This window comes from Suncus etruscus, chromosome 7, assembly GCF_024139225.1.
Source record: "Suncus etruscus isolate mSunEtr1 chromosome 7, mSunEtr1.pri.cur, whole genome shotgun sequence".
NCBI lineage: Eukaryota > Metazoa > Chordata > Mammalia > Eulipotyphla > Soricidae > Suncus > Suncus etruscus.
Window position 1 is genome coordinate 70,798,651 of NC_064854.1, and position 14,437 is coordinate 70,813,087.

General features: G+C 31.4%; 1 protein-coding gene across 1 annotated transcript in view; it reads right to left on the reverse strand.

The window, feature by feature from the left end:
* COL19A1 (collagen type XIX alpha 1 chain) overlaps positions 1–14,437 on the reverse strand; it is a 433,347-nt gene that overhangs the window by 220,066 nt on the left and 198,844 nt on the right. The window contains exon 14 of the mRNA XM_049777641.1: positions 4,343–4,396. Coding sequence (XP_049633598.1) covers positions 4,343–4,396 — 54 coding nt within the window. The remainder of the gene's footprint in view (positions 1–4,342; positions 4,397–14,437) is intronic.

Below are 14,437 nucleotides of genomic sequence, written 5' to 3' on the forward strand. Positions count from 1 at the left end.
AATATAAAAATAAAAATTTCTCAAAAAAAAAACAAACAAACAAAGCTTTGCTTCATGGGACACAGCTTAGACATTATACCTTTCATGTAGTTTCATTTATTTAATTTTATAATTTCCATCCCCATCTATAGATGAAAATTTCTGAAATAGAGTTGATGATTAAAATTATATATATTAGGTATAAAAAATATAAAAATTAATGACATAAAATTTAATGACATATTCCCCACAGTCAAGCTTATTAACGTATATAACTTGCATCATATAAGTTATATATATATATATTTTTTTTTTGGTTTTTGGGCCACACCCGTTTGACGCTCAGGGGTTACTCCTGGCTATGCACTCAGAAGTCACTCCTGGCTTGGGGGACCATATGGGACACCGGGGGATCGAACCGCGGTCCGTCCTAGGCTAGTGCTGGCAAGGCAGACACTTTACCTTTAGCGCCACCGCCCGGCCCAAGTTATATATCTTTTATTTAATAAAATATTTAAAATCAATTCTTTAGCAAAAAATAGAAAGAACAATTTTCACTATAGATTCTTACTTTCAAAACTGAAGAGAACTTGTTTTACTTAGCATGATGTCTACCCAATTATCCGTGTTGTTACAAATGGCAGCATTTCATTTTGAAGTCTAACGTTCCATTATGTAAAGCATGCTTTGGGGACTGGAGCAGTGGGGCCTGTGGTAGGGCGTTTGCCTTTCTATGTGCTAACCTTGGACGGACCGTGGTTCAATCCCTCGGCGTCCTATATGATCCCTCAATCCAAGAGCGATTCCTGAGCGTCACCGGGTGTGACCCCAAAACAAACAAACAAAACCCAACCAACAAATAATGTTTTATTTACCCATTCGTGAGTCAATAAATATTTAGGTAGTTTTCATCTTTTAGCAGTTTTTCACAATGTTGCTATGAACATGAGAATAAAGATAATTTTTCATGAAAGTTTCTTTTTAAAAATAATATAGGCAGAATTGACATTGAGGAATCATAGTAGCACTTTTAATTTTGGGAAGAAAATTCTCTACTTCATCTTCAGAAAAACTTAATTGTGAACACTTTTCATATATCTGTTGGTCATTTATATGTCTCATTTGATAAAAGTTAAAGAATATTATTTGACCTTTGCCTTTCCCACACTTTTATGGGGATCCACATTTGGCAATGCTTAGGGATTACTCCTGGCTTGTGCTCAGGAATTACTCCTGCCAGGCACGGGGGCCATTTGGAATGCTGAGGATTGAATTTGGGCAAACCATGTGAAAGGCAAATGACCTACCTGTGTACTATCTCTTTGCCCACCTTTACTCATTTTTAAATTGGGTTTTTGAATTTGGGATTTTTTGCTACATAACTTTATTTCTAATATATTTTAAATGTTAATGAGGGACTCAAATTTAGTTTTTAGGTTTCACTCAGTTTCTAGTAAAAAAGTAGTTATTAAGGGAAATATTTGCTGAATGCTGAGAACATAATAAATTCAGAAACACATCTTAGATGAATTACATATATTGACCTTCATTGTGAAAAATTAAATAAGAAGCATTGAAATTGAAAAATATCTTTGAATCCCATCAAATAAATATAAAAACAGTTTCAAAGTACATATTTTCTGGAGTAATTTACTTTTTCACCACTATTAAAATTTGATACAGGTAGATTAATAAACCTTTATATAGAGCTAAAGAAGTACTACAAAATTGCATATAGATATTCAGAATGAAGTCAAAATATATTTCACAATAACTTTAAAATCTCAGAATAGTTTCATTTACTAGCAATTTATACTACTCAAATTGCATTAAAAGCCCAGTTTCTCTAAAGATTATAACAGAACTTACCAAATTTGAACATTACAAATGGATTCTCATTGTTAATAATTCAAAGACTTATTCTAATAATGATCTAAAAATTTTCTTTTCATGTCCTTATAAGATAAAATAAAGCATTTAACATTGTATGTAGTCTATAAAAATTAGTATTATTCACAGTGTTTCATTTTATTTCTTTTTATAATTATTTTTATTATAATTCAGGTACATGATTCTAATGGTGTTAACATATATGATATTGATGTACAAAGTTACTGCACCCAAATTTTTCCATAACAATTAAGTTCCCTTTTACATACACTAAAAATAACTAGAAATAAAAACTAAATAGTGTTTTAATAACTGAGGAAATAGATATAATTTATCTTATTTTAAATCAAGTATCATTGTGACACCAAAAACAGTACTAAAAAACAGAACTATTCTTGAGTTTTTTTTCCTTACAAATAAAGACTATCAGCATAGTCATATCAGAAAACATTCCAATAGGACATTATTAACCTATTGAAAGGTAAACTTTGGTATAATATTCCATTGAGTCTCAAATATTTAAAGAGCTTATGTACTTAAGGTAATGGATTTAATTGCCTTGGGACATAAATGGGATTAACAAATTTAAAAAATGCATACTAAAGACTCCATTAAAACATGAGGAGAAGAAATGAATAAAAACCTATCTCAAGAAGACCAACAGGCACATGGAAAAAATGTTCACCATCATTTATTATTAGGGAAATACAAATCAAGACAACAATGAGATCATCTTACACTGGTAATGATGATGGCATATATCAAACATATTAGAAACAATTTGTATTGGCAGGATATGGTGAAAAAGGAACTCTCATTTACTGCTGGTGGGAATGATGCCTACTCCAAATCTTTCTGTATAACAGTATGGAGTGTTCTCAGTAAACTCAGAATCAAACTTCCATATGAAAACCCAGCAGTTTCTCTTTTGGGTATCTATCCCCAGTGCATCTACAACAACAAAACACTCATTCAAAAGGAAGTATGCACACCACTATTCATTGCAGCACTCAGTGAATGGCTTTGAGTTGGAATCAACCTAGATGTCCAACAACAGATGAGTGGATCATGAAGATGTGGTACATATATACAATGAAATATTAAATAGCTGTAAGAAATGATGCAATCATGCAATTTCAGAAACATAGATGGAACTGGAAGATATTATGTTAAATGAAGTAAGCCAGAAGAAGGATAAATACAAGATATCACTTGTATGTGGTATTTAGAATAACTGCATGAGTAAATGCTATGGCTTATATGGGAATTGTCTAGAATACTCTCGTCCCCAGAATATAGTGAGAAGGAAAGAAATTGTGTAGGGGAAGTCAAAGAATGTGAAATCGTGGGGAACAGAGGCCAAAGTGTCTCAGGAGCATTGGTGTTGTCAACAAAAGACAGAACTAAGTATCCAAGCCAGAGCCAACAACAATAAAATCATGATACCCAAATTAAAAAGGTGCCTGTTAAAACTGTGGACGGGCATAGTGGCATGGGATAGACTCTGGGAATATTGGTGGAGGGAGGTTGACACTGGTGTTGGGATTGTTTCTGAAACAATTGTATTGTATGTCTAAGACTCAATTATGAATAAATTATTTGTAAATCACAAAATACTTTAAATAATTTTAATTGCATGCAAACAGTAAGTATACTGCAATATTGAATGCATGGGATAAATATTGAATACAGGAGTTCCAACTTCAAGCACTGAATTTGTTTCTACTAGTCTCTTGGTATTAGACAATAACTCAAAACTCTTTAAGTCAAGCAATCTTCTAAAAGTAAACAGAATTTGGTAATACGAAAATTTGATAATAAAATATTTTGAGGTTTTTAAATATTGTAAAACTATCAAATTATTTAAAATCATTTTAATTAAATAAAATGTTTAATAAAATAAAATGTAAATGTATTACAAACTTAATAATGACATTAAACACAAGAAAAACACTCTATTAATAAAATTATTAGAGAACAACTTACTATCACTGTATTGTTTTCTTTACTGGGGGATAAAATTGCATTAGTAAGGTAGAAAAGAAAATTATTACTCTCTATTACAAGAATGTTATTATCTTGCTATGTACTTTATCTTAAAGGCAAAGAATTGTAATAAAAGAAAAGTTGCAAGGGATTAACAATAATTTTGACTTGACTAAGGAATTAAGCTAATATTTCACAAATGGTTTGGAACTATACCGATATACTTATCAACTTAATTCCAAACCCTTAACTATGATCAGGTTACTTGAATCGGTTACATTTTTTATGCCAATCTTAAAAATATATAGAATTTTCTGAATTACAAAATATCTATCAAAATATCAAATTACAAATTTCAGCTTCCAGATAGTTGATATATTTCTCATGTCTATATGTCTACTATACTTGGATTTATAATTGTTTTTAATGTTCAGGAATAAGTTAGCTCTGAGCTAGTAATAGCTGCCAGTTGTTCAAGTTTACTTACCCTCTGACCTTCTTTTCCAGGTGGACCTTGGGGACCTGGCACTTCCCGGGAACCCTATGAGAATTGAAGAACATATGTTACTAGACTGTTTAAAACAGGCTTTAAAAATGTGAGAAATAATATCCACTTTTTTATTAAGGAAAATTTTAAAACTTCTTTGAGCCTTCCCAAAGTTAGACTATGTAATACATTAACAATGATGATAAATTGCTAGTATTTGGAATGAAATGAAAAGGAATTCAAACAAGGTGTGAGGACCAGTAAATATTCAAATTAATTGGACCCATGTTTCAATAAACATGTTAAATAATATTATAAATGGGAAAATAGATTTCTCTATATAAATTATAAATACAAATAAAAATTTGAATGTGAGTAGTATGAACACATGATTTTTTCCATTAATTACAAATATTTTTTTCATAAAAATTGTAGCATTTCTTTAAGATAGTCTTATTATAGTCATGTGGCAGGATAAATAATTGTATTTTTTTAAATAATAAAATACCTCTTCAAATCTGAGGATTCTTAATTCATAAATCAAGTCTGTTAATTTTCATGGTTAAATTACAATGGAACTTAAAGTGATATTACTATTTTTAAAATTTCCTTCAGAAGTAATTTCTGGTTTCCACAATCTTAAGGCTTTACTTTTACTCCTTTTCAACCTAAACTTTAAATAAGTATGAGATTTCAAAAACACTTCAAGAAATTGAATATGATCTAAAAAAAATGGAAAAACATTCTATACTCATGGATCAGAAGAATGAATATTATCAAAATGAACAATTTACCTAAACTATTAAATGGATTTAATGAAAGCCACAGCCAAAGTTAGACAACATTTTTCAAAGACTTATAACAGGTAATTATAAACTTTATGTGGAATTTTAAAAGACCCCCATATAGTCAAAACCATACTAAAAAATAAGAAACTGGAGGCAACTCATTAGCTAATTTGAAGCTCTACTGCAAAGCCATAGTTATCAAAACAGCATGGTATTGAAACAAAAATGGACTTTCCCACCAATGGGTCAGAATCGAGTATCTATCAACAAACCCCCAAGTATGTAGTCAATGAATTTTTGATTAAGGAGCCAAGAACATAAAATGAAATACAGTCTCTTCAACAAATGGTGTTAGGAATATTGGATAAGCACATAAAATAATTTAAAATTGGATTCATATCTCACATCTTACATGAAAGTCAACTCAATGTGGATCAAAGACCATTAGATCAAACTTAATCTATAAAGTGCATTGAGGTAAAGAGCCAGAATGCTCCAAGACCTATATCTCAAGGGAGTCTTCATAAACACGATGCTAATGGCACAGGCTACACAATCAAACAGAACTACAACAAACTCAAAAGTTTCTGTATGACAAAAGAAATATGGATTAAAACTAAAAGACTAATAGACTGAGTGGGAGATAATACTTTCACACACAATATGATAAAAGGTTTATATTTAGGATATATATAGTACTCACAAAGATTAACCTCCCAAAATCAAACATGACATCAAAAAAGGGGGAGGAAATGAAGCGATACCTCTCTCAGAAAGGTATGAGATGTCCAACAGGCATGTGAAAATGTGCTCATCATAAAGACAACAATGAGCTATAATCTTATAATCTGGTGAGGGTGGCACGTATCATACTATAAACAAGTTATGTTGGCAGTGATGTGGGGAAAAAACAAATCTCATTTTCTTTTGGTGGGAATGCTGTCTGGTCCAACGCCTATGGAAAACAGTATAGAGGGTTCTCAATAAACTCAGAAACAAAATATATGATCATATGATCCAGCAATTCCTCTTTTGAACACAGAAAAATATTCATTCAAAAGGAACTATGCACTCCATCATTCATCACAGCACTCAATGGCTTAGAGTTAGAATCAACCTATATGTCCAAAAACAGATGTGTAGATCATGAAATGGGGTACATTTATACAATTAAAATGACAATTGAGGGACAAAGTAATTGTACATGGATTCTGTTTTATTTATCTTAATGTTCTTTGGCTGAAAGTTCAAAGTTAAGATATCAGCAAGGGGACTTTTTCTGAGAATTATGTTATGGCTGATTGTCCTTCCACTGTAACTTTACCTTGTCCTCTTTCTTTGCATCTTTTGTTCTCATAATTCAAAATAAAAAAATAAAAAAAGAATGATGTAATCATACAATTCATTGCTATATGGATAAAATCTAATTTTATTGTTATGATTTTTAAAGATTAATTTTTATATAACTCTACTTTATAGTCATTGTTACTTTTCAAATAAAATATTAAATGTGCTTGTGATGGCTTACAATTATTTATGTTATATATTTATCTCTATTATTTTATTAATTTATTTTTTTAAATAATTTTTATTGTGACCAAAGTGAATCATGAATCTTTCATGATAATATTTAATGATAATCTAATTATAGATATGATTTAATGATAATATTTAATAATAATATTTTATGATAATATTTAAGGTACATAGTGACAATGAATCAGGGCCATTACCACCATCAGTATTGTCCTCCCTCCACTCCTGTTCCCAGCATGCATTCCAAATTTCTCTCCTTAGGCCCACCCACACAATTTATGAGACATAACAGATGATTCAAGTCATGTGGTTCTGTTGGGAAAAAAAGGAAAAGTAAAAAGAAAAGAACAAAACTGAGAGGAGTCCATATAGAGATTATAAATATCAACCTAAGAGAAGAAAGGAAAAAAGAAGAAAAACAACACAAGCAATCCCTTCAACAAAGCAAAACAAAAAAACCCAATAAACCAAACTCAGCAAGTACAAAGAAAAAGCACAACAGCAACAAAAAAAAACAATAACCAAATAATAACCACAAGAATGAGGTCTGACTTTGACAATTGCGACTGAGCAGAACTTCTGGAAACATAATTAAAGACTCTCTCCTAGGCTTAGTCCTAGGATCTATGCAAAAATCAAGACCACTAACTACAGAAACTGATTGCAACAACAGTGATGAAACAGAACTTCTAAAACTGTAAAGAAAGACTCTATCCTAAACTTCGGCCTATGATCTGTGCAAATTCCAAGATTTCTGGCCACAGAGGCCTGATATTATCATCCACAACTGGATGGAAATTCTCCTGGCACCATAAAAAGACCTTGGGGTGTGAAAATGAGCATGTAGGAGCCAGTAGTTGTTCCCATGACAGTATGTATCTTTAGGCCAAGGAAATTCCCTTTCTAATTTTCCCAATACTTACTGTGCCTATGCAAAAACAAAACAAAACAAAAAACAAAACAAAAAAAAAAAACCCACACAAAACCTTGCCACACCAGCCCTCCTTCTGTTTTTTTTTTTTCCCATTCTAATGGTCATTTATCTCCTTTTTATAGAAACTACACTATAAAATTGTCATGGCACATGATTTTGTCATGAAATTTTACTATAATTAAAATATAAACACTTAAAAATTATTTTGGGGGGTAATTAGAGGACCTCCTCAGTTGTGCCCAAGGTTTACTACTGGCTACATGCTATGTGATGACTCTTGAAAGTGCTCAGAGGCCATATGTTGTGCCTAGCTATATGCACGGCATATAGTTTATGCACTATACAATATTCTCATCCAGGATACATTTAAATTCTTATTTAGATAGCTTTCATTTGATTAATATTGTCAGAATTTAATATAAATTAATATCCCCTAAGTTGTGGACTAATACAAAATCTGCATATATAATAGCATTCAATAGTCTTCCTAATTGTTCCAATTCCTCCAAAAAATAACCAATAAAATTAATATATTTATTAATTTAATTTATTTATATACTTTTGGAACAGTTTAATGTTATGAAGTTTTTATATACTTTTTTATGATTTAGGTAGTGGTGAACACCAAAATAAAAAATGTGATCAGTTTCGTTTGTTACAAAAAAAAAAAGCACATGAAAACATGTATGAAAAGTTAGTTAGGTTGGCCAACTTTTGGACAATAAGTTCAAAAATTATAAAAATTACAGAAATCTAAACATACCAAATATTAATTTTAATATGGATACAGTCGTTTTTAATAAGACTGAAAAAACCTTGGCTCTGGATTAAAGTCTTCTCTCTTGCTCTTAGGAAAACTATTATCATTTAATGAATAGTAAATTTTCATACAACTTTTTTGATATCTTTCCAAATGTCATTTTTTCAGTGTTCTTAAACATGAGTTTTAGAACACAAAACATTAAATGAGCACAATAAATTTTTCATGACAAATAATGAAAATTCCACTACTTTCACTGGTTGGAGAAATTATATAAAAATCCAATATAATGCAAAAATTTCAATTGGAATGTACTGCATGAAAAAATCATTTGTGTTAAAAATAGTGGAACAACAAAATAGAATAATTTAGTATACTTGTACAAATAAATTTACTAATATGTCTACTCATATTTCTGAATTTCTCATTCATCTTTAATGATTCTAGCACCCAGCTAGAAATTTGTCAAAAAATAGGAAAATGGATTACTCACTACTTGAATTATCTATAATTAAATTTTAAAATTGTGTGCATTGATATTCATAATATTTTCATCTCTATTTAAATATTAACTGACATTTGCTAAAATATAATATTGACAGTAAAACATTAGTTAAACCAAATACAAAAAAAGCATAGTCTTCTTAAACTAATTAATTAACTTTCAAATAATTCTTTTTTAATGTTTTTGGAGTCACATCTGGTGTTGCTCAAAGATTTTTCTCTTAGGAATTATTCCCGGCAGGGGGAATATATGAGGTGGCCCTTTATGGATTCATCATCTGAACCCAGGGCAGCTACGTGAAGGACAAAAGCATATTCACTGTACCATCTCTCTGGCTCCAGAAGTGATTCATTATTACAATTATTTAGCTCATTATTCTCATGTAGTAAAGTTAAACAATTACTTTTATATATATCAAATATAATCATATATACCACTTATGAAAATCATAGTTATACCTATGCACCAACTTGTATAAATCAAACTTGAATAGTTTTAGGCATTGCATCAGAACTCTTTCACAATTATTTTCGCAATTCTTTCTTACTCTATCTGGCCTTGTAAATGCCATATACATTTTTCTATTTATTTATTAGTTGACTATGGATTTTAGAAGACAGAGGCTCATTATATTCTAACCAGAAAATAGAGAACAGACTTAATACAAAATAGTAAATTGGGCCATAAAAATATTGCTTTAGTACAATCTAAGGTGACTATGGTAGAAAACAGGTTTTTGCTCTACAATTAAAATTAGGAATGAATTTGGGGCTGGAGTGATAGCACAGCGAGTAGGGAGCTTGCCTTGCAAGCTGGATTCTATCCTGACATCCCATATGGTCCCTAAGCCTGTTACAAATGATTTTGGAGCACAGAGTCAGGAGTTAAGGTCTGGCCATAATCCCTCTCCCAATATAAAAGAAAAAAAAACTATGTTTGAACAAAATAAGAAAACGTTTGAGTCTGCCTGTATTTCTTATTGTATTGATCATTTTGAATCATTGATCACTGAATAAAATTGTTTTATAGTTTAAGCATTAACCAATTATCATTAATAGCATTCTATACAGAGAAATTACATTGTATATATGACCACTAGTTTATATCATACAGATAAAATATTCAACTTTTTTTTCTAATTTAAGGCTCATTCTTAAATATCTTTGTACACATCTTTGTGCATATATGGATAATCATACATTTTTAAAATTTTTCATGTTTTTCTTAATTTGTCAAAGAATAATTTCTATCAATTTTCTTCTTTTTCATCTATTTAGTCTATAAAAAACTAAATTGTATTCCTAAAATTTTACAAATAGTTATTGCTTTTCTGAAAGGTAATTTAAGAATAATTTTAGATTATTCATGAAGCAAACATCTGCATATTTCTGTACATCATCTGCTTTTTTTAAAGTGAAATTCTGGGCATTAAAAATGTTGACAAAGAAAGGAATTCATAAGACTGTTACCTCTTTTGTCTAGGATAAAAATATGTACAAAATTGTTTAACTCAGTCAAACCATTTTAGGTTTCAAGGGATAGCTTTAAAAGCATGCTGCATTCCTCACAGCTTTTTCTGAACAATCTGCTGATTATTTAAGTCAGAATAGAACTTGCCATCATAGAAGTCCAAGTAAATATTTAACTGAGAAATTACTTAGAATTAACTGTTTCAGAACAAATTTTGAAATGTTTAACAAATACAACATAATATTTAACAGAGTTGATAGGGTAGACTAATTGTATTGGAATACATTTTTATTTTTGAAGATATACACAAAACAAGATATGCTTATAATTTTTTCTATCAGAAAAATATGAAATAAAATAGGAAAGTTTCATTTTAAAGTGTCATTTGCTCTTCGTTACTAGGAATGTTGAAGAACTTATTATAACTAAAATCCACATCAACAAAAATGTTATGCAAGTAAATATATTTTAAGTGTTATGAATATTGCTTGGTAAAAGAGCTTCATATATTTGAAGCATAGGATTAAGAAGAATTTGCATAAATTCTTAAGATATCACTTATCCACACTTATATTTCAAATAGAATGTATTAAAATGGAAAGTACACTGCTGGTGGGAATGCAGACTAGTCCAGCATTTTTGAAAAACAATATGGTCATTCCTCAAAATAGCTAGAATTTAAGCTTCCATATGATCCAGTAATATCACTTCTTGGGATACACCTCAGGTAAAAAAAAAAACACAATATAAAATGCCCTTTGCACTCCTGTTACAATAGCCAGAATCTGGAAACAACCCAGATGCCTAACAACAGATGAGTGACTAAAGAAACTTTGGTACACCTACACAGTCTAATGCTACAAAACATTAAAAAAAATGAAGTTATGAAATTTGCCAGTACATGGAAGGACCTGATGACTATTATGCTGAGTGAAATGAGCCAGAGGCAAAGGGATAGCAATAGAATGATTTATTTCATTTGAATGATATAAGAAAGACAAGAGATAGTATGGTAATAATAATTAATAATAATAATAAAACAATAGAAATAAGGGTCAGGAGGTTCAGTGTAGGGGTGAAAACTTGTCACAATGAGCCATGAGTGTAGTTAGTGTAAAAATAAAGGTTTACTAGACTTATGATAGTTGGAACTGATCACTCTTAACAAGAAATCTGTGGGGCCGGGCGGTGGCGCTCGAGGTAAGGTGCCTGCCTTACCTGCGCTAGCCTAGGAGGACGGACCGCGGTTCGATCCCCCCGGCGTCCCATATGGTCCCCCAAGCCAGGAGCGACTTCTGAGCGCCATAGCCAGGAGTAACCCCTGAGCGTCACCAGGTGCGGCCCAAAAACCAAAAACAAAAAAAAAAAACAAGAAAATCTGTGCAGAAAGAGAGAAAGTGACTCCAACTTGCTCGTCTATTAACAACAGTGCAGTGGAGAGAGAGAGAAAGAGAGAAAGAATGAATGAGTGAAGTAAATTGCCTGTCTTAAAGACAGATGTGAGGGTGGGAAGACAACAGGAGACATTGGTGCCAGGAAGGATGCACTGGTGAAGGATGAAATTCATAATATGACTAAACCCAACAATGAACAATTTTGTAACCATGGTACTTAAATAAAGCAATTATAAAATGTAATATATAGAAGTTTACCTGTCCTTATAGAATATTTATAACGTTTTTGTACGTTAGAACAATGAGAATAATTGTATAAGTTGGAGCCTTCAGAACAAAACACAATAAGCTACTAAGTAATAATTTAGTGGACCTATGCATTCCAGTTCATGGAAGTGAATTTCACATTATTTTAGAGATGTGATATTTTCTAATATTTATGGTAATGAATTATGACCAATTAAATGTCACTTTTAATCATTATCATGACACATCTAATTTCTTGACTGTGTATAACTTTTCTCAAAATCAATAACTTGAATTTTGGGTCCAGGGAGATAGTTCAAAGAGCTGGAGTGTATCTCTTACATGGTGCAAGTTTACAAGATCAATCCCTTGGAACATTAATCCATGGTGCTATATGTATTCTGATAACCCACTGTTCCTCAAGCTCTAGAAGCATCAGACCAGATATAGTAAATATTAAGACCATCTATTGCTCCAATAAAAAATAGGATATAAAGAAGAGTTATTTTTTATTTAAGACAATTATAAGTATATGATAGAAAATAGATGTGTGGCCAGGAATATTTTGATGAATATTCATAGGGATGGACAATTTTATCCTCTCTTAGCAGTTGATGAAATGGACATCATTTGTAGTAACTTCAAAATCTTACTAATTTCCCTAAAAGCTCTGGCAACATTTTAGTCAGGAGAAATGAGTTATGGTCATTACACCTATTTGTAAAGATACATTTTAATAGTAATAGATTTCTGAATGCAGAAATAACGTATTTAATGGTACAGATTCTATATATGTTTTTTATAATTCTGTCTAAAAGTCCTTTAAAATTTTAAATTATATGACAAAACATGCAGTCTGTGAATCTGTAGAAACATCTGTACTTTAATGAGGACTTTCCTTAAAGGACAAACTTTTGCTCCAATCATTATATTTCCACTTAAAAATTATATTTACTTTCAGTTCTTTCCATCTTGCAATGCATTTTAGCACAATGCACGAATTAGATATTATGTTAATGAATGGGTCTGATTCTTTAATAGTGATATTACTAATGGACAAAATATAAACATTTTGACATGAATGTTTATATTTTTCATTCACCAAATTATACTTTATATTAATATGTTATTTTTAATTCTCACATGGTAGTATTGCAAAATAACAATTTTACTTGGATTTGTGCCATTCATTTGAATAAGACACAGAACTTGATTTTTAAAAGTTTTCTATTATATATTTGTTATATATTGGTTAATATTAACTACTTTATTGAAAAAAAAGTGAAAAAAAGTGCTCAGGGGTTACTCCTGGCTCTGTGCTTAGGAATCACTCCTGACAGGCTCTGGGACTATATGGCCTGCAGGGATAGAATCTGGGCCAGCTGCATACAAGGCAAACACTGTGCTATTGCTTCAACCAAAACCTAGGATTTTTTGGAAGGTGCTTCTCAGTGGTGAACAGAGGAGTCACTCTCAGAAGATTTAGATTTTTATAATAAATAATTGGAAATGGTGCATAAAATACCAAGTTAGGGCAGCTAGAATTGATAAATTGGTGGGAATTAAATTTTTACTTACTGATCCTTCTCTCTACCACAGGTATCCACCGTTTTCAGAAGAATGATAGTAATTTTGATAAGGTAGAGAATATTGTAGAATTCGCAAAGAAAGAAGTCTGAAAATTATCTTTTATGAGACAAGAGTGTTTCTTTTTGCTTTTATTCTGTGTTTGGGCCTCAGCTGGCAGAGCGGGGGCTTACTCCTGACTCTGTGCTCATGAATCACTCTTTGCAGTACTCATTGGATCATGTATTGTGCCAAGGCTTGAATTCAAATAGGCTGTGTATAAGGCAAGCACCCTGCCTGTGCTCCAGCATGGAGAAGAGTATTTCTAAATAGGGGCTGAAATGATATAGTATAGTAGGTACAATTTTTGTCTTGCACATGGCCAACCTGGTTCCATGACAAACACCACATATGGTCCAATAAGCCACTACAGGAGTGATCTCTAAGTACAGAGCAAGGAGTAATCCCTGATCACCACCAAGTGTGGTCCAAAAACAATAAAGTGTTTGTAAATATCAAGTATTTCATCTCCATATATCTCGAGATATTTTCATCATTCCTAGTTTCAGCATGAGTCAATAAGAGAAAGGGAAGGTACAGATTTAAGTCAGTTCGACCAAAGTGTAAATAGAAAATAAAAAAGTAGAGTGTTAGGAGAATGGTGAATCAGTCAGTGAATAAGTATTCTTGCTCTCTTTTTTTTGGATCCAGAAATCCCCCAAGGCATTCGATTGTAGCACACCATAGTGATTGTCAGAAAATAATAGAAAATAATCTGTTTGCAATGAAAATAATTTTCAACCTGATATTTGGGAAACAAATCAAAGCAGTGTTCAGAGGGCAAGAGACTCTTCCTAGAGAGACTTGGCCTCACAATTCTGTGCTCAACCAGGTGC